Here is a 20,568-nt window from a genome sequence, read left to right as displayed (position 1 = left end):
TTTTGCGGAGATAGGGTTAAAATATATACAGGGTGTTTCAGAATACAGGATACCCTACTTGTAAAAAGTGTTTAGGTCTAAACAGGATTTCGTTTGGAAAAAAATAAAAAATTCCATTAAACCACCATTATTCTTAATTTCACAGAAAAGCTTTTAATAGAATTAAATTCCTCTGGTTCTAGATACAAATTTAGTAAACAAATAAAAATGTAGAAAAAAAGCGGGAATGTTAATTTTTCATTTATTTGAAATCCCAATTATGAATTATTGTAGAAAAATGTACTAAATATAAAATCCAACAAGCCAGTGAAAAGAAAGACAAATTAAATTTTCCAGGAAAATTACAAAATGTCGAACCCTTGAATTTCAAAATGTCACAATAAATTATAAATCAGCATTGACTAGTCAAGAATCCAATACAAAGATAAAGTGTGTGTGTGTGATGGGGGGGGGGGGTATGAGAGTTCACAAGTTTAGAATTTAATCAACATTTTAAAGATTGAGTTTTATGGATTCTTAAGACAAAAATAAAATGTTCAATATTTTAATCCAGTTTTTATTTCATTTTAATAGAACACAATATACGAGATTTTACGCCCGTTTTAGTACTTCACAGAACGCCAAATATAAACTAAAACATCAATAAACTTTTCCTCAAACTTAAAGGGACTGATGCCGGATTTTTAAGTGACGGCCTCAATTTAAAGTGTGATTGCCGATTCATAACGGTTTCCTTTAAACCTTTGAACGAATAAGATATCCTTTTTTTTCTGAAATCTGATTATTTGTTAACTTGGAAATTTCAACTATTTATCTGTGAGCAAGTTCTCCTTGTAGTACAGTATAAAAAAAAGTTTGCGGATATCATAGTATTTTTCAAAATTTCACAAAAATAAAAAAACGTTTAAGGACAAATTTTTGAAATTTTGATCCTTTATAAATCTTTCCTGGGGTCTCACGAGGTCCCACACAAAATTTTGGCCCGATTGGTTCGGCCGTTTTGGCTTTTATTGGATTCAAAACAGACACACAGACAGACAAGCAAAGTATATGTATAGAAGATGCTTCAGAGGCAATACATGAAATTGTCAGAATTATACGCTTTAAAGATCTGTCTCCTTGTTACTTGGATTAAAGTTTAACGGGTACTGACGTTGTAAATCTGACATGCCACCTGTTATAAATGCCAGGTTACTTTAAATTAATTCAATAGTTCCTTTTATTCTGTCTTTTTCCTGTTTACAAAACTACCCCAACCCTGTTTACAAAACTACCCCAACCCTGTTTATAAAACTACCCCAATCCTGTTTATAAAACTACCCCGACCCTGTTTATAAAACTACCCCAATCCTGTTTATAAAACTATCCCAAACAATGTTTATAAAACTACCCCAACCATGTTTATAAAACTACCCCAACCCTGATTATAAAACTACCCCAACCCTGTTAATAAAACTACCCCAACCCTGTTTATAAAACTACCCCCTACTCCAACCCTGTGTATACAACTACCCCAATCCTGTTTATAAAACTACCCCAATCCTGTTTATAAAACTACCCCAACCCTGTGTATACAACTATCCCAAACCTGTTTATAAAACTATCCCAACCAATGTTTATAAAACTACTCCAACCCTGTTTATAAAACTACCCCAACCCTGTTTATAAAACTACCCCAAACCTGCCAATCCTGTTTATAAAACTACCCCAACCATGTTTATAAAACTACCCCAACCAAAGGATTGGAAAAAGTAATTTAAATTATCGATTGTAAATTTAAGATTTTCTGTTCAATTCCAATTCCAACAATTGTTTTACTAAATGATTCAAGAGCTTTTTTTTCTAAGAAATAAATGACTTCCATACAAATGAACGTAAAAATCAAAGAGTCTGAGAAACCTTTTGTTTTGTTACAGTGTACACTTTTTTCTACCTTTTATTTTAAAATGTGATTTTTTTTTAAAAGTTCACAAAAGCAAAAAAAAGAACAACAAAAAATAATAATATTTATTTACTCGTTATTACATTAGTTTTTCCAATATTTTTTTTTATATAACTTGTCAAGGAAGCATATAATTAAAAACCAATTAAACCGCTATAATTATATTTTTTAAGGGTCGGTTTAAGAATGATCGCGGTCCTGTTCGGAACATGGTATCTCTCCTTAAATTTAGGAAACTGATAATAAATTTAAATATTTCTAAATATCCAGGGTGAGTCAAAAAAAAGTGTGATTAGCGGCGTCTGGAACCTTTTTTTGCAACTCTCCTGTATGGTGTATTTTCAATATTTGTTGGAAAAAAATCCGCAAAATGGCGCAAAACTATTTTTTCTCAAAATCAGAAATTCAGGAAAGCAAAATTGTGTATATATTATTTCTTTCAAATTCTAAAATATATTAATATTGGTTAAACAAAAATTTCCTTAAAAATTAGACCAGAAACAAAAATTACGAATCTTTTTATTACTTTTTGCGAATTTTCTGTGATTCAGTCATTCAATATTTATAAAATTTCAGAATTTGATAGAAATAATATATATACACATTTTGCATTTGAAAAAATTGAAAAAAACCCCGTCAGGAGAGTTATTACAAAAAAGGTACAATTTTGCTCCAGACGCCGATAATCACACTTTTTTTTGACTCATTCTGTATTTTTCTTACTTTGCAGCTGGTATCATCTAATTATTAATAGAATTTTGTCAAAATTTAGTTTAAAAAAATATGTTAAAAAAGATTTTTTTCTTTTAATATCTGAAATCTAATATTGAATTAATAAATGTAGGGTTAAAAAAACTGATACTCACAAATAGCTTTAAACAAAATTCAAATTCTTTAAAATCAAAAAATTTGTACTTCTGAAATTATTAAAAATATTATTTATAACTGAAGGAGAAAGAGTGGAGAGAAGTTAAAGGCAAAAGAAGCAGAAAAACCAGAAATTTACAAATTAAGGTAATGATAAACTCACACGTTATTAATTACTTTAACTACTTCTAAAAACTATTAAACGTTAAATACTAATTATTTGGGGCGAGAAATCAATTCCTTTGGCTCCTGTTCCTTATGTCTAAATATATTAATTGAAATTTAACAAATTTAACAAAATCTATAGATCTCGTAAAAAATGCAAAATAGAAAATGTGTCTCATTATTCTGGGAAACGATGGAAATAAGATGACGATGAAATAAACCACTAAAAGAGACTCTAGGTGTTATTTTAAGTGACACTTTATTCGTAGAGTTACATGTTCGAATCACAACAGCACCCTTTAACCTATATATAATCAAGATTGTTTGTCATCTTTAATTACTAAAAGAGTATGAAAGCTTTCTTTCCATCTACTTTTACACCAGGAGTAGGGCAATTTTACAAAGATAAAGGACGGATACAGAGCCAGAGGACGGATAAAGAGCTAGAGGACGGATACAGAGTTAGAGGACGGATACAGAGCTAAAGGACGGATACAAAGCAAGAGGACTGATACAGAGCTAAAGGACGAATGCAGAGCTAGAGGACTGATACAGAGCTAAGAACGTAAACAGAGCCAGAGGGCGGATACAGGACTAGAGGACGGATACAAAGTTAGAGAACAGATACAGAGCTAAAGGACAGATACAAAGCAAGATGACAGATACAGAGCTAGAGGACGCATAAAGGACTAGAGGACTGATACAGAGCTAAAGGACGAATGCAGAGCTAGAGGACTGATACAGAGCTATTGGACGGATACAGAGCTAAAGTACGGATACGGAGCTAGAGGACGGATACAGAGATAGAGGACAGATACAGAGATAGAGGACTGATACAGAGCTAGAGGACGTATACAGGAATAGAGAACAGATACAGAGATAGAGGAAGGATATAAAGCTACGGGACGAATACAGGACTAGAGGACGGATAAAGAGCTAGAGGATCGATACAGAGCAAGAGTACGCATAAAGGACTAGAGGACGGATATAGAGCTAGAGGACGCATATAGAGCTTGAGGACAGATACAGAGCTAGAGGACGGATACAGAGCTAGAGGACGGATACAGAGCTAGAGGTCGGATTAGAGCTAGAGGACGAATACAGAGCAAGGGGACGAATACAGAGCTTGAGGACGGATACAGAGCTAGAGTACGGATACAGAGCTAGAGGATGGAAACATAGCTAGAGGACGGATACAGAGCTAGAGGACGGATACAGAGATAGAGGAAGGATACAGAGCTAGAGGACGGATTAGAGCTTGAGGACAGCTACAGAGCTAGAGGACGGATACAAAGCTAGAGGACGGATACAGAGCTAGAGGACGGATTAGAGCTTGAGGACAGATACAGAGCTAGAGGACGGATACAGAGCTAGAGGACGGATTAGAGCTAGAGGACTTATATAAAGCTAGAGGTTGGATATATAACTTGATGACGGATACAGAGCTAGACGACGATTACAGAGCTAGAGGACGGATACAGAGCTATAGGACGGATTAGAGCTAGAGGACGAATACAGAGCAAGGGGACGGATACAGAGCTTGAGTACGGATACAGAGCTAGAGGACGGATACAGAGCTAGAGGATGGAAACATAGCTAGAGGACGGATAAAGAGCTAGAGGACGGATACAGAGATAGAGGACGGATACAGAGCTAGAGGACGGATATAGAGTTAGAGGACGGATACAGAGCTAGAGGACGGATTAGAGCTTGAGGACAGATACAGAGCTAGAGGAAGGATACAGAACTAGAGGACGGATTAGAGCTAGAGGACTTATATAAAGCTAGAGGTTGGATATATAACTTGATGACGGATACAGAGCTAGACGACGATTACAGAGCTAGAGGACGGATACAGAGCTATAGGAAGGATTAGAGCTAGAGGACGAATACAGAGCAAGGGGACGGATAAAGAGCTTGAGTACGGATACAGAGCTTGAGGACGGATACAGAGCTAGAGGACGGATACAGAGCTAGAGGATGGAAACATAGCTAGAGGACGGATAAAGAACTAGAGGACGGATACAGAGATAGAGGACGGATACAGAGATAGAGGACGGATATAGAGCTAGAGGTCGGATACAGAGCTAGAAGACGGATACAGAGCTTGAGGACGCATATAGAGCTAGAGGATGGATACAGAGCTAGAGGACGGATAGCGGGCTAGATGATACCCAGAGTTGAGAACGAAGTTACATTTCAAGGAATTTGAGGTTGAAAAATTGTAAACATTTATAGAATAAAGACAGGGAATATATACAGTTATATGTAAACTGTGATCATATTCTCTTCTCTACCGTTTATAATATCACTCAAAAATACTCCTGCTGTTTAAATGTATATGAATCAAGATTATTTAAAGTTTTAAACACAATTTCCTTAAAAAATAAACAATTCACAATGATACACCTTTATTCTAACAATCTCATCCATTGTTTCTATAGCAGAAATCCGCAAGTTGATTTTTTAAAGAAACTATTAAAAAATAAAATAAAAAAAGTTAAAACATGCACATCACATACATTTGAAATGTACCCATCTATAAAGTGAGAATTCCGTTTAACTGTTAGCATGAGAATATAAAAAGAGAAGGAAGGATATGTTTCAGTGTTATTCTAATTTCAAGAATTTTAACAAAACGTCAAAAATAACAATTTTCCCATTAGAATCATTTTTTTCAGTTCCGGAGAGGTTACTGTTGTTTCGACCTCAGATCTGCGCAGAAACTCAAATACCTGCAGTGCGCAGGTTCACCACAGTAAGCAATCAATTAATTCAGTGAAAAATGAGCACAGCGGACTTAACCAAAATGTTTTTCGAAAAGTCCCCTGGCTGGCAGACTTTGAGAAAAATGTGACAATCACAAGAATCTCAAGAAACTCAGTTACCCAGTACAGTAGTGATATAATAACTAGTCATTGTGATTATCAATCAATCAATCAATCGAGTGATTCGTCCAGTAATCTTCTTTTCAACTCGTCTTTCAACCAGCCATCGTCACAATCAATCACGCAATCGATCAAGCGACGCATAACTCAATCGATCAATCAGTATCAAGAAACTGTCCAATCTAAAAATCATCAAGGAAATTTTCATTTTTATCAAAAACTAGCTCAATCAAAGTTTGAGGGATTCATGTTGTATTAAACATACATATTTACAAACAAAATTTACTACTTTATGTGGATATATAAATATCAATATCCTATCCGAAAGAGTTCAAGAACTGAGAAACTAAAAAAAGGGGTTGCCTGGCCGGGCCTAAGTAACAACTGTTTCCCGTAGAACTAACTCAAGTGCTGTATTTACAGGGATCCAAAGGTTGCAAGCTTTCCCCTGAAAAATTGTAAGAATTTTGCCAATAACTTCTTTTAAACTATAGTTAAAGCCAAGTGCTTTAAAGTTCTAAATTGTACATGCATAAAGCTTTGAAAAAGTATAGTTAGTTAATGATGTAAAATTAAAGGTCAAGGTGTTGCGCACTTTAAAGTTGACCCATTCCTAAAAATCGAACCAAAAATTCTTAGTTGTTTGGGTCTATGTGTAATAATATTACGTTATAGTAGATTGTAAACATTAACTTAGCTAATCATTAAAAATCCTAGAAGACATCAGTTAAACCTAGAAATACCTGAATTTAAAAGTTTTTATCTCTATGGCTGAGTATTGGATATTTCTAGTCAGTATAGAAACCCAGTGTCCGAATTTAATGAATTTAAGCCGCATTTCAAATCCCCCAAAAACCAAATTCAATTGAGCGCTGGCTTATATATTGAAAAATTAATACAAATTTAAGTGGAACCGCCAAAATTTGAGCCGCGGCTTAAAATTAAACCACGGCTCAAATTCTTTAAATTCGGCCTCAGGATCCAAAATCCACATGAAACATATGGAAAGTAACATTAAAATCTTTGCATTATAATCTCTATATTACAAATGTCCACTTTACAAAATCTGTATTCCTTAATTAGAAGATTAGATATGTAGAGGGGNGGGGGGGGGGGGGGTAGTTTAAATTTAAATATACATACACAATGCTTTATAACGAGCTTTTTTATAATTATACAATGTCAATAATTACTATTAAAAATGAAAAAAATAGATTCAGCTAAAGAGGAGGAAGGAGGGGAAACCACAGGAAAAAGAAGAAAATCATCCCTTTTTCTCAGACTCAAAAACTTCCGCAGTCTCCAGTCTTTAAACATTCCAAAACTGTTTAATCTCAGAAAGTTATTACGAAAGGAGAATAGTGAACCCATTCTTAAAATGTCTGAAAGAAATAAAACCTCTCAAATGAGTATTGTTAAATATCTTGAACTCGGAAAGGGTCGGTTTTCTCAGCAAGCATTCAAGCGGAGACCTGAGGATATTAAAGCTATTTTACAACCACAGTTTGTAAGTATTTATTGGCCTTATTTCACCAGATCCCTTGTCCCTTAAAAAGGCTGTCCAAAAAATTTAATTCTTCTCATGTTACCTGTAAAATAATTTACAATTTCAAAATCCTCAAGCAAAATCGACGCATTATTGTAATTCGTAAGTCTTTATATTTTTTGGACACACGACATGATTTATACGTTTTACGTAGCTTCGACATTTTGGTCCTTGTCAAGTGTTTCCTGTTTAATACCAAAACCTTGTTTTCTAGTCTCTACGCGACCTCTTCTATCTCCTGCACAGCGTGAGTGCGGTTCCTCGATCTATTTGGGGCGCTGCGCTGCAAACCACGGTTGGACCACGCCGGTATTTTGGAACTGTTTTCCGACGGACAATTCTAGGCACCAGAGATCTACATCATACAGGTTCGAATTTTAACTATTCAACCTTATGTTCATTCANTGAACCCCTTGCATCTAAAACTATAAAAAGTAAAGTTCAGATTGTTAATGCTGGAAAATAAGTTGGCCGTGTCGGTGTCTCTATAACTAAAATATAAAATTAATGATCTTCTACTTTGTCTTTGTTTGTCGTGTGTTCGTAATTCGTTTGTGCTATGTTTGTCCAAAATTTGTTTGTTCTATGTTTTTTCTACGTTTTTCCTATTTTTGCCCTGTTCTTGTTCTGTGTTGTCCTCTGTTTGGCAAAAATAGGATAGAACTAGGACGGAACCAGGATAGAACTAGGATAGAACTAGGATAGAACTAGGATAGAACTAGAATAGAACTAGGATAGAACTAGGATATAACTAGGATAGAACTAGGATATAACTAGGATGGAACTAGGATAAAACTAGAATAGAACTAGGATGGAACCAGGATAGAATTCGGACAGAGCTAGGATAGAACTAGGATAGAACTAGAATAGAACTAAGATAGAACTAGGATAGAACTAGGATACAACTAGGATAGAACTAGGATAGAACTAGGATAGAACTAGGATAGAACTAGGATAGAACTAGGATAGAACTAGGATAGAACTAGGATAGAACTAGGATAGAACTAGGATAGAACTAGGATAGAACTAGGATAGAACTAGGATAGAACTAGGATAGAACTAGGATAGAACTAAGATAAAACTAGGATATAACTAGGATAGAACTAGGATAGAACCAGGGTAGAACTAGGACAGAACTATGATAAAACTAAGATAGAATTAGGATAGAGCTAGGATAAAACTAGGTTAGAACTAGGATTGAACTAGGATAAAACTAGGATAAAACTAGGATAGAACAAAGTTAGAGCTAGGATATAAGTAGGATAGAAACAGGATAGAACAAGGATATAACAAGGATAGAACAAGGATAAGATTAAAATAGGATAGAACTTGGATAACACTAGGCTAGAACTAGGATAAAACTAGAATAGAACTAGAATAGAACTAGGATAGAACTAGTTTAGAACTAGGATAGAACTAGTTCAGAACTAGGCTAGAACTAGGATAAAACTAGAATAGAACTAGAATAGAACTAGGATAGAACTAGGATAGAAATAGGATATAACTAGGATAGAACTAGGAAAGAACCAGGGTAGAACTAGGATAGAACTATGATAAAACTAAGATAGAATTAGGATAGAGGTAGGATAGAACTAGGTTAGAACTAGGATAGAACTAGGATACAACTAGGAGGGAACAAAGTAAGAGCTAGGATATAAGTAGGATAGAAACAGGATAGAACAAGGATATAACAAGGATAGAACAAGGATAAGATTGAAATAGGATAGAACTTGGATAACACTAGGCAAGAAATAGGATAAAACTAGAATAGAACTAGAATAGAACTAGGATAGAACTAGTTTAGAACTAGGATAGAACTAAGAAAGAACTAGGATAGAACTAGAATATAACTAGGATAGAACTAGGAAAGAACTAGGATAAAACTAGGTTAGAACTAGGATGTAACTAGGATAGAACTAGAATATAAGTAGGATAGAACTAGGATAGATAAAGTTTATTGCTAAAATACATGTATTTGTGTACAGAACGAGTTAACAATTGTTAACAATTACAAATTGATGATTATTTTAAACAGTACAAGTATAAAGAAATTAGGTTGAAAATAGCTCTGGGCTGTTTTGATTATTTTTTCCGCCTAATTTCAATAAAGATAACCAAAAATTTTAATTAAATAGATTTGAGGAGAACTATTAGAGATGAAGGTGCGATTTTATCATATGCAAAATAGTTTATACATTAACTAGAATAACTAGAGTTTTAAGTAATTTTCTGACATGTACACAACGAATATCAAAGCATATTAAAACATATCTAATTAGTTTTACATGAAAAGCAATTCGGTTTATAAACACATTGTAATGTAATTTTCAAATAGATAATTTGGTAGTCTATTTTTAAATATACTTAGAGAGTTGCTTCTTTTTAAGTCAAGAGGCAGGTTATTCCATATCTTAATATTGCAATGAGCTCTTAGGATATAACTAGGATAGAACAAGGATAGAACTAGTATATAACTAGGATAGAACTAGTATATAACTAGTTAGGTTGGTAGAAGAATATATGGTTTGAAGGGCGTGGCTAGTAGGGAGGGAGTAAATTGATACGGAGACGCAATACTTTACTCTAAAAGATTAGTTTTAGGTTAAAATAAAAATTCTCATAAAAAGAATATAAAGATTTAAATTTCTATCTTTGAAAGTTTTAAAAATAACAAAACACGCAATATTCTTATTTCAGTGGTATATTGTCTGTAAAATTAAAAAGATACATAACATACATACGTTATCGGAAATCGGAAAAAAGGGTTCAACTTGTAGTATTTCTGACGCCATGAATTTCTGTACTGTCATGAAATTATCATGGCATGGGGGGGACACCATGTACCCCACCCCCCTCCTTCAATATTAATGTCAGAGAAATTTATTATCTGGGGGCAAGGTATAAAACTATGACTTGAGTATGTTTTGTAATTTTACTATTTAGAACAAGCCAATTTCAAGGCAAAATTGGTTTTGAAAGGCTTGAAGGTGGTTTTAAAAGAGCCGGGTACGTGGTTTGTACGTCGGGGGGGGTAGGATATAACTAGGATAGAACAAGGATAGAACTAGTATATAACTAGGATAGAACTAGTATATAACTAGGATAGAACTAGTATATAACTAGATAGAACTAGGATAGAACTAGGATAGAACTAGGATAGAACTAGGATAGAACTAGGATATAACTAGGATAGAACTAGTATATAACTAGGATAGAACTAGTATATAACTAGGATAGAACTAGGATAGATAAAGTTTATTGCTATATAGAGGACGTGAGTCAGACTCTAATAAAAACGCATAAATAACTTCCAGTATATATATTTCTTATAACTTATTACTAGAGGGTTCAGAACTAGAGTAAATATCGATATCACACGTGAAGATGTTTATCAGTACTATGCCTCGTATCTCCTTCTGTTGAATCTTGTGGAACTTGTTTAACGCGGCCAGGCATCGTCTTTCACAAAATAATATATTTCCTAGTTTACCAATTTTCAGTTTATTCATAGTTTTCTAAAATATGGTATATTTAGGTCCCCGTATATTCGCTCGTTTAAGCAGTCTTCTGCATCTTCCAGAGGAGGTGGCGCTCATTCTTCAATCTAGGGAACAGTCCCTTTTCCCTAGTACAGGTATTCATCAGTTTAGAGAACAGTTACTTTTCTCCAGAACATGTTTTCCTTAATCTAGAAAACAGTCCCTTTTCCCAATAACAGGTATTACTCAAGTTCAGAGAACAACCTTTTATTTAAAAATGCAACTTTTTAAAGTTTATGGCTAAAAGCCTTAATCTTAAGGCGTTAGTGTTGCAGTTGAAACCGGGTATTTGGGGTTGACACTTATAATTGAGATTGAGCCTTAAGTTTGGAAATCTGTCAGCTGATTTAAGATTAACTGATCTCTCATTGGTCAAAGACTCTGAACTGTTTTAGACGCTTAAATCCAAGTACTGAGTATTCAAAAGTTGCCAGTTTTAATTTCAAATTACAAGCTTATAGAATCAGGATCTCCTTTTGATTCTCAATCTCTTAAATTTTATACTTTTTCGCAGAGAGTATATTGAGGAGTATCAGTGTAGAGCTCAGCAAAGGGAAAGAAGACGACAATACAGAAACCAATATGGCGGATATTCAGCTGTTTTCAAAACTGGTAATTTTTAATAGGTCTTCGCCAGAAACTCTAATTTTTAAATCTCTGTATCTTTGCAACCTGAGGATGTAAACCTAAAACATTTGATAAAATATTTGATAAAGAGATTAGAAAATTTGAGTGTGATTTACACTTAATTCGTGGAAATTATAAGATTACGAAAAATCATAGAAAGAACACAGAATTATTTACTCTCTGGATTTTGACCCAGATTTCTAGCAAAATCTAGCATCAACATTATAAATAAACAAGCATAAATATAATTCTAAATGTATTTTTAACATAAACTATGTTATCTTTTTTATTACAACTTGTTGAACATGGACCGGGAGGGGGAAACTTTTTACACTTGAAAGCAAAGTTTAAAGAAAAGTTTAAAATAATGTTTTTTTTTTAATTTTAATTTTATACAGAGAATGGTTGTATGATTGGTGAGTCTAGGGAAAACTTTTTGATTATCAAAAACCCGCATAACTAGGTTGATAATTTTTCAAAAAGAGAAAATTTACAATTTTTCAATTACTAACTCCAGAAACAATTTTTATCAGAAGGAATTTCTAGTATTTACAATTTTTCTTTGACAAAATTTTTAAACATTTATTCATTTCATTCCCCTTTATTTCACTCATGAAAATTCCCCTTTAACAGTCTTCTGGGAAGGCACCGGAAGTAAGTAAGGATGGGCAGCAACCCCTCCCCTGCAATTGCGTCTCTGCTTATTAGCTTTCATTATGTTGAATATCTTATTCTTTAAAATTAGCTGTTTACATCTTTTACTTTTCAATGAAATGAACTTTTTATTTAAGCAGAACCTATTGTTAAAAATAATAATAGATTTCCTATCACTAAAAGTAACCCGTTATAATTCTATTGGACCACACAATATTGGATTATTGCTCTTTAAGGGTTTACCAATACAAAAATTTCGACCTTAGTCGTATTTAAAGGGGCTGTAAGCGTATTTAAAGGGACTGTAAGCGTATTTAAAGGGACTTTAAGCGTATTTAAAGGGACTGTGAGTGTATTTAAATGGACTGTAAGCGTAATTTCAAGTGACTTTTGATGTAAAGATGGCAATGCCCGGTTTTCTACATTTTTTATTTAGAGTTTCATTTGTACATACCATTAGTCTGATCAAGGTGGAATCAGATATTCATGTTTTTCTTCTTCTTTCATTTGTGGGTTCTCTGCAAAAACGACTTGCGCATTTCTTGCTTGAAAGAAATAATTGAGAAATTTACAGTAATAAACACTTTTTGAGTCATAAAAACGACTATATCTTCCACATTTTTCAAGTTTCAAGGGAAACGTTGTAATTCGGGCATTGCCATCTTTGCTTACAGTCCCTTTAAAACTGAAAATTAACGATTTACTCTATTATTATCCTAGACGAGTGAGTGGGCTGATAGCTCAATATTGAGCCGAAACAGTAATTCAGAACAGAGTCGAAGTTTCTCCCTACTCTTGGCTGTTTGTGAAACCAGTATTCAGCTCAACAACTTCAATACAGCATACTCTATACTTACAGTACTAAAGTAGGTTCAGTCTTCTATTCTTAAACAATATTGCATGTATTACTTTTCAGTGTAAGGTACAAATTATTGTGTGTCCCAGAAAAATTTGAGATTAAATTTTAATTTAACCAAATAACTTTTATTCTAACTCTTGGATGTAAAATGAATACTAGAGGTGTTAAAAGAACTCTAAGCTGTACCAGGCAATGTAATAAAATAATACTCAAAGACAAAAGTAAAACCGCGAAACCATTTTTGAAAAAAAAATATTTTTTTTCCAACTCAACAATTTTCCATTTTTTCCAACAAATTCAGTTTAATATTATAAATTGTTTTCTTCAATGCTATGTTAAATATAATTTGTTTCATTTATTATATTTCATTGTTTAGACATTTGCATGGTTAGGTGCACGCAATAGCGCGCACATTTAGAATTTTCCCTAGTGTGCACTGTGCGTGAGTAAGGTGGAAGTATAAATTTTAATTATCCTGTAGCTATACACCATTCTCTTAGACCATTCTCTTAGACTATTCTCATAAACCATTCTCTAAGACCGTTCTCTTAGAACATTCTCTTAAACCATTCTCTTAGAACATTCTCTTAGACCATTCTCATAGACCATTCTCATAGACCATTCTCTTAGACTATTCTCTTAGACCATTCTCATAGACTATTCTCTTAGACCATTCCCTTAGACCATTCTCATAGACCATTCCCTTAGACCATTCCCTTAGACCATTCTCTTAGACCATTCTCATAGATGATTCTCTTAGACCATTCTCATAGACCATTCTCATACACCATTCTCATAGACCATTCTCATACACCATTCCCTTAGACCATTCTCTTAGACCATTCTCTTAGAACATTCTCTTTGACCATTCTCTTAGACCATTCACCACTCTCATAGACCATTCTCATAGACCATTCTCATAGACCATTCTCTCATACACCATTCACCATTCCCTTAGACCATTCTCTTAGACCATTCTCATAGACCATTCTCATAGACCATTCTCATAGACCATTCTCTCTTAGACTATTCTCTTAGACCATCCTCATAGACCATTCTCATAGACCATTCTCATAGACCATTCTCATAGACCATTCTCATAGACCATTCTCTTAGACCATTCCCTTAGACCATCCTCATAGACCATTCTCATAGACCATTCTCATAGACCATTCTCATAGACCATTCTCATAGACCATTCTCATAGACCATTCTCATACACCATTCTCTTAGACCATTCCCTTAGACCATTCTCTTAGACCATTCTCTTAGACCATTCTCGTAGACCATTCTCATAGACCATTCTCATAGACCATTCTAATAGACCATTCTCTTAGACCATTCTCGTAGACCATTCTCATAGACCATTCTCATAGACCATTCTAATAGACCATTCTTTTAGACCATTCTCATAGACCATTCTCATAGACCATTTTCATAGACCATTCTCTTAGACCATACTCATAGATAGACCATTCTCATAGACCATTCTCATAGACCATTCTCATAGACCATTCTCATAGACCATTCTCTTAGACCATTCTCATAGACCATTAATCGGCCTTTAATCCTCGTCGAAAAAGAAGAAGAAGAAGATGATGATTATGTATCAAGGGAGTGTTTTCCCCTGACCAAAGCAGTTATTTTTCTCTGTAGGCCGGAGGAAACTACTCCCCTTGGTATATGCACTCCCCGGAGGAAACTACTCCCCTTGGTATATGCACTCCCCGGAGGAAACTACTCCCCTTGGTATATTCACTCCCCCCTACTTCCCCTAGCACTCCCCCTTGGTTTAGTTCCTCCACTTTTTATATCGAGCCTCAAAAATCTGTGGAATAGGAAGACGACTCTTAGACTGAAGCAAAGATTTTGAATATACCACTAAACATGAAACACAACATGTTGTGCAGAGACCCAATTCACTATATGCTGATTTACAAGCTACTGCAATGATACAACTATATACTTGATTTATAACATTTTTTACATAAGGATAGAGGTTAACATTATTCAAAGTTACTAGTGCGACTTTGTGACTTCATAGCTCCTCATAGTATTAAATTTACGAAAAGCTAAAGAAAAATATATTCATTTGGTTTCATAAATATCAAAACTTACCCTTCTCAATAGCTAATCAGAGCTAGGAACTACATATTATTGAAAACATGTTAGATTTTAATCAAAAATCAATTAAATTAAGTTTTACAAAGGTTTAACCGTACATAACAACCAATATAGACTTAAACCACCAGATTGTTTGTTCTAAAACATATATTTTATAACTAAATAAATATTGAATACATATTAAAATATTCTTATTCATCTCAGAATTCGTTTTTTTAAGTTTGTCAATTTCAGGTCGCCTCCTTATTGTAAAAGATTAGGATGTATATAATAGTATTTTAAAACTTTTAAATATACGTATTTANCTCTTGGTTGTGGTTTACCCCCCACTCCGTGAAAAATGTTCTTGTCCCGCGCGAGGAACATATGTTTTGGATTCCAATATAATCTGTAGAAACAAAAATACAATGTTTTGTATTCACAAACTTAATTAATTAAGATTTGTAAGATATTTAACGTCTATTTTTCCAGGTTATTTAAAGAAAAATTTGAAATTTTTTGATTCCTTTTTTTACAAAACATATCTGATGTTGATTTTTACAACTGCAGAATCTTGGTAGATGAAAAAGTCAAAGGTTTACACCATCAGGTTACAAAGGTTTACACCATCAGGTTACAAAGGTTTACACCATCATAGTTGCAAAGGTTAACACCATCAGGTTGCAAAGGTTAACACCATCAGGTTGCAAAGGTTTACACCATCAGGTTGCAAAGGTTAACACCATCAGGTTGCAAAGGTTTACACCATCAGGTTGCAAAGGTTTACACCATCAGGTTGCAAAGGTTTACACCATCAGGTTACAAAGGTTTACACCATCAGGTTACAAAGGTTTACACCATCAGGTTGCAAAGGTTTACACCATCAGGTTACAAAGGTTTACACCATCAGGTTGCAAAGGTTTACACCATCAGGTTACAAAGGTTAACACCATCAGGTTGCAAAGGTTTACACCATCAGGTTGCAAAGGTTAACACTATCAGGTTGCTAAGATTAACACCATCAGGTTGCAAAGGTTTACATATTAGAAAATCAAACTGAAACGGAAGCTCTTAGTTCATTTTTTAATCATATATTTTTTTAATAATAGTGTAAAATTTTTAAAAAATATAAAATCTAATTCCAGTTAAATTTGAATATATTTCTAATCGATCTAATCCGCAAAATTTATTTGATTTTTAAGCTCATGTAGTTGGGACACTTGGTGAACAAACAATAGATATTTTCAGTCAGTCATAATCAATTTTCTAATAGAAAAAATTGTGCACACTTTTATAAAATCTTATATAATTAAAAAGACAGAAAGTACATTAGTAGCATAAAATTGGATCTATCTATCTATCTATCTATCTATCTATCTATATATCTATCTATCTATCTATCTATCTATTTATCTATCTATCTATCTATCTATCTATCTATCTATCTATCTATCTATCTTTCTATCTATCTATCTATCTATCTATTTATCTATCTATCTATCTATCTATTTATCTATCTATCTATCTGGTGGTTAAGGTAGCACACTGAGAGTAATTATATTTTGTTCTGTATAGCTCTCTATGCCTCCATCAAGATTTAACACATTTTAAGGGGCAGCATGCAGATTACAGGGTTCCATGGGTTTACATGCAGATTACAGGGTTCCATGGGTTTGCATATAGATTACAGGGTTCCATGGGTTTGCATACAGATTACAGGGTTCCATGGGTTTGCATGCAGATTACAGGGTTCCATGGGTTTACATGCAGATTACAGGGTTCCATGGGTTTGCATACAGATTACAGGGTTCCATGTGTTTGCATGCAGATTACAGGGTTCCAGGGTTCTGTATGCAGATTACAGGGTTCCATGGGTTTACATGCAGATTACAGGGTTCCATGGGTTTGCATACAGATTACAGGGTTCCAGGGTTCTGCATGCAGAACCCTGGAACCCTATAATCTGCATGCAGGTTCTAGGGTTCAGCGAACAGAGTTTCCCCCTGATGGTTATGAAAAGCAAAAATTTAAGATATGAAAAATAAAATAAAAGTCGAAGTTTCATTCTTTTTTAGTAATCACTTGATTTTACAATTTTTGTTCTAGATCCCCGCTGCTAAAAAACCACCAAGAAGTTCACAAGACACGTTTTCAACAGGCTCTCAATGTGTTTAAGACTGATTACTCCTCCCATCTGGCGGCAGCTTTGCAAACTAGTGGTTTCCCGCCAATTCCAGCAATTTTGCCTCTTCTGAATCAGCTGAAACAGCTGTTGAACAATAAAGCATGGATATTTGTAACCAAAGATCTTCAACTTCAGGTAAAGTTTAATATTGCAACATTAACAATACACAACATGGAAGTGATTTTAATCCATTCAAAAGTTCTCAGCTCTATTATACAAACAAGGTCATTAACTTAAATATTTGATTTTCTTGAATTGAGCCAATTGAAATTGGCAAGTTGGAGAGATTTTAGAACAAAATCTAATATTCATTATCATGCAAACAAGACCACCTCAAGCGCATGATTAAATCATATTTATTTTTTATGATAAGATATGATAGATTTCTATGTCGGCCTTTATCGGAAACTTTCCAACAAAGCATAATAGACAATTCACATTCTTACATATTTAAAGCGTGTAGCGTGTTAAGTTTTACGTTTTTAAAACTAAAAAAATGGAAAAAAATGAATTAAAGAAATAACAAAAAAGTCATACATCTGAAGATACTAGACCAGATTTGCGCACTTTTCCTTTAATTTTCTAAACGTCTGGAATTTCTTTAATTCTTGTAGAAAATAGTAGATACAGAATACAGATGTTATAAGCCTAAACATGTGGAAACTGAGAAATAACTCACAGATCATTTAAATCCGTTCAACAGTGTTTAGACAACAGTGAAATATTTGAAATCTTTTAATAATTCGAACTTTGGCTAGCAGTGGCAGAGTGCCGGGAGTTTAAAATAAGATCAGTGAATTCTCAATCATTTTGAATTTACCACACATATGAGAAATAAAGGAATTGAGTTTTTGCAACAAACTCTGATATTCCTATTCTTTGCAACCCCTTTTCCTAGACCTTTGATATTTCAAACTATTAATTTTGTTTGATCAAATAGTCAAAGTTTGAAATTTCAAAGATTTACATCATCAGGCAAAAACTGAATTCCTTTATCCAGATATATATTAAAAATTTAAAACAGTTTTATTCTTTCAATAATAGAAGTTATGATTAAAAATGAATGAGATTTCAATTTTACCTCCAATTTACTTTGTTTTCCGTGCAATTTTCAAATTCACATTATTTTGCAATCATGTGCAAGGATTGCAATGTCCGATTTACAACGATACCCTTAAAAGTTTTGTCATATCAAATATCAATTATATATCAATATTTTGGTTTCTTCACACTGTTTATATCATTTTTGTTTCATTTTGCGGCTTCTATGAGAAAGTGACTTGCGAAGTTCTTGCTTAAAAGAAACAATGAAGATATTCACAGAAATTAACACTTTTCGATTTATCTTCCATATTTTTAATCAGATTAAGCGTTTAAGGGTACCGTTGTAAAATTGGAAATTGCCATCTTTGAAAAGAGGAATTCACTTGAAAATATCGCTTACAGTCCCTTTAAGATTATCATCCACGATGATTGTACATGTATTAAAGTGTAACAAAGTGTAATTAATAAAAAGTATTTGTAATTTACGCGTGGAATTTGGCTTCCTTTTCTTCAGGGTTTCTAATTAAGTTCCTGTTGCGTCGTTGGTGGGGTTTTTATTAAATTTTTTTTTTTTAATTTGACGAGCATATTCATTTTTATTTGATTTGATAAAGATTCTGGTTTAATGCAATTCTTAGAAAACTGTCATTTAAGGATCTAATATCGCTGATCAAAGACACACGTAAAATGAACTATATCTATATATGCCCTGAATATATTTACAATATTATGATAGTTAAATTAAGATAGGGTATAAACTTGACCGTATAACATACATATTCAATCTTTTTTGACTAAAACCCTCAGAAGAAGAAAATCTTGAATCTTCACTTTATAAGAAAATGTTGTGAGAAAATCTGAGTTACTTTGAACTGAGTGTAAGAGAACATTTTTCATACATTCTCAATTAAAAAGTATAGAAATTAAAAAGTATAGAAATTAAAAAGTATAGAAATTAAAAAGTATAGATATTAAAAAGTATAGAAATTAAAAAGTATAGAAATTAAAAAGTATAGAAATTAAAAAGTATAGAAATTAAAAAGTATAGATCACAGCTTCGTCACATTAGATTTGAAAGATTGTCTGTACATGTACATTGAACATTGTAATTTGTACAATTAGCAAGTAAAATTCTTCGCCGGTACAACTACTGACACAATTAGCCTTCTATTACTGATGTTCTAGTGTGTCCAAAATCTACGTCATTGTAATTCAAAGATCCTGGTTTAGGAAAGTCAGTGAGGCTTCACTTTCAACCCTTATTTTTCTCGTAAAGTTTTAGATAAAAATTGCTTTTTCTTTTTCAGCCCAAGGACATTCTTAGATGTTTATATAATATTGCGTGGCTTTATCTGAATTAAATTGTTTTAACTTTGATAAAGAGCAAAATAAAAGTTGTTGTGCCATCTTAATTTCTTCTTAAATTCATTGATCTCGATAGAAAAAACCGACATTTTGTCTAACCTAACTTTCTGACTGAGCGGTTAGATTATCTTATTTTTAGGAGCTAACTGAGTACACTGGATTACGAAGGATCCAGGACGGATTAAGGACTCCGGACGTAAGGCTAGGACAGATCCAGGACGGATTAACTTCTCCAGGAGAAGAGCCAGGACGGATCCAGGACAGAGAAGAGGAAATAAACCGGGAGAAGCATCTGAATGTTGAGGATGGATTAAAAATGTCTGAATATACTAATTGCATTCAGCAACCCTTGGCAAGACTCTTCTCCGCTGTTTCCTCCATACAAAGACGGTAAAAATTCAAAATTTCATTTCAATTTTTTTGATTTAAAACAATATAGCAAAAATAAGAACAATACACAAGGCTTACAAATGTAGAACGAGGTATGACTAATGAGAAAGTCTACGTAATTTCAAGTAAACTTTTATTCATTTAGTTTCCGATTCAATACTGCACCCTGTAAACCTTGCTTTGCCTGATGTGTACATTTTGTTTTGCTATCTCAATTTTTTTACTAAAAAAGTGAATTTTGCAGCACGGACAAGGAAGAAAAATCGCAGAATTTATCTAAAACGACGATATCTTCCTTAATGTTACCCTGCCAAAGGATAAAAGGGTACAATACTCTTGCAATGGAAGATTACTTGAAATTATGTCTGCAGTAAAAAGGGCTGAAAAAAATTAA

General features: G+C 33.5%; 1 protein-coding gene across 1 annotated transcript in view; it reads left to right on the top strand.

Annotated features, from left to right (window-relative positions):
- Positions 1-20,564, top strand: part of LOC111698481 (uncharacterized) — a 23,098-nt gene extending 2,534 nt beyond the window's left edge. The window contains exons 3-12 of the mRNA XM_023468831.1: positions 2,116-2,174; positions 2,894-2,956; positions 5,656-6,059; positions 7,077-7,369; positions 7,623-7,776; positions 10,944-11,042; positions 11,462-11,559; positions 12,949-13,094; positions 17,297-17,510; positions 19,924-20,564. Of these exons, the coding sequence (XP_023324599.1) occupies positions 2,116-2,174; positions 2,894-2,956; positions 5,656-6,059; positions 7,077-7,369; positions 7,623-7,776; positions 10,944-11,042; positions 11,462-11,559; positions 12,949-13,094; positions 17,297-17,510; positions 19,924-20,178 (1,785 nt within the window). The 3' untranslated portion in view covers positions 20,179-20,564. The remainder of the gene's footprint in view (positions 1-2,115; positions 2,175-2,893; positions 2,957-5,655; positions 6,060-7,076; positions 7,370-7,622; positions 7,777-10,943; positions 11,043-11,461; positions 11,560-12,948; positions 13,095-17,296; positions 17,511-19,923) is intronic.
- The last annotated feature ends 4 nt before the right edge of the window (positions 20,565-20,568 follow it).

Source organism: Eurytemora carolleeae, unplaced genomic scaffold, assembly GCF_000591075.1.
Source record: "Eurytemora carolleeae unplaced genomic scaffold, Eaff_2.0 scaffold167, whole genome shotgun sequence".
NCBI lineage: Eukaryota > Metazoa > Arthropoda > Copepoda > Calanoida > Temoridae > Eurytemora > Eurytemora carolleeae.
This window is presented reverse-complemented; position numbering and strand designations above follow the sequence as displayed.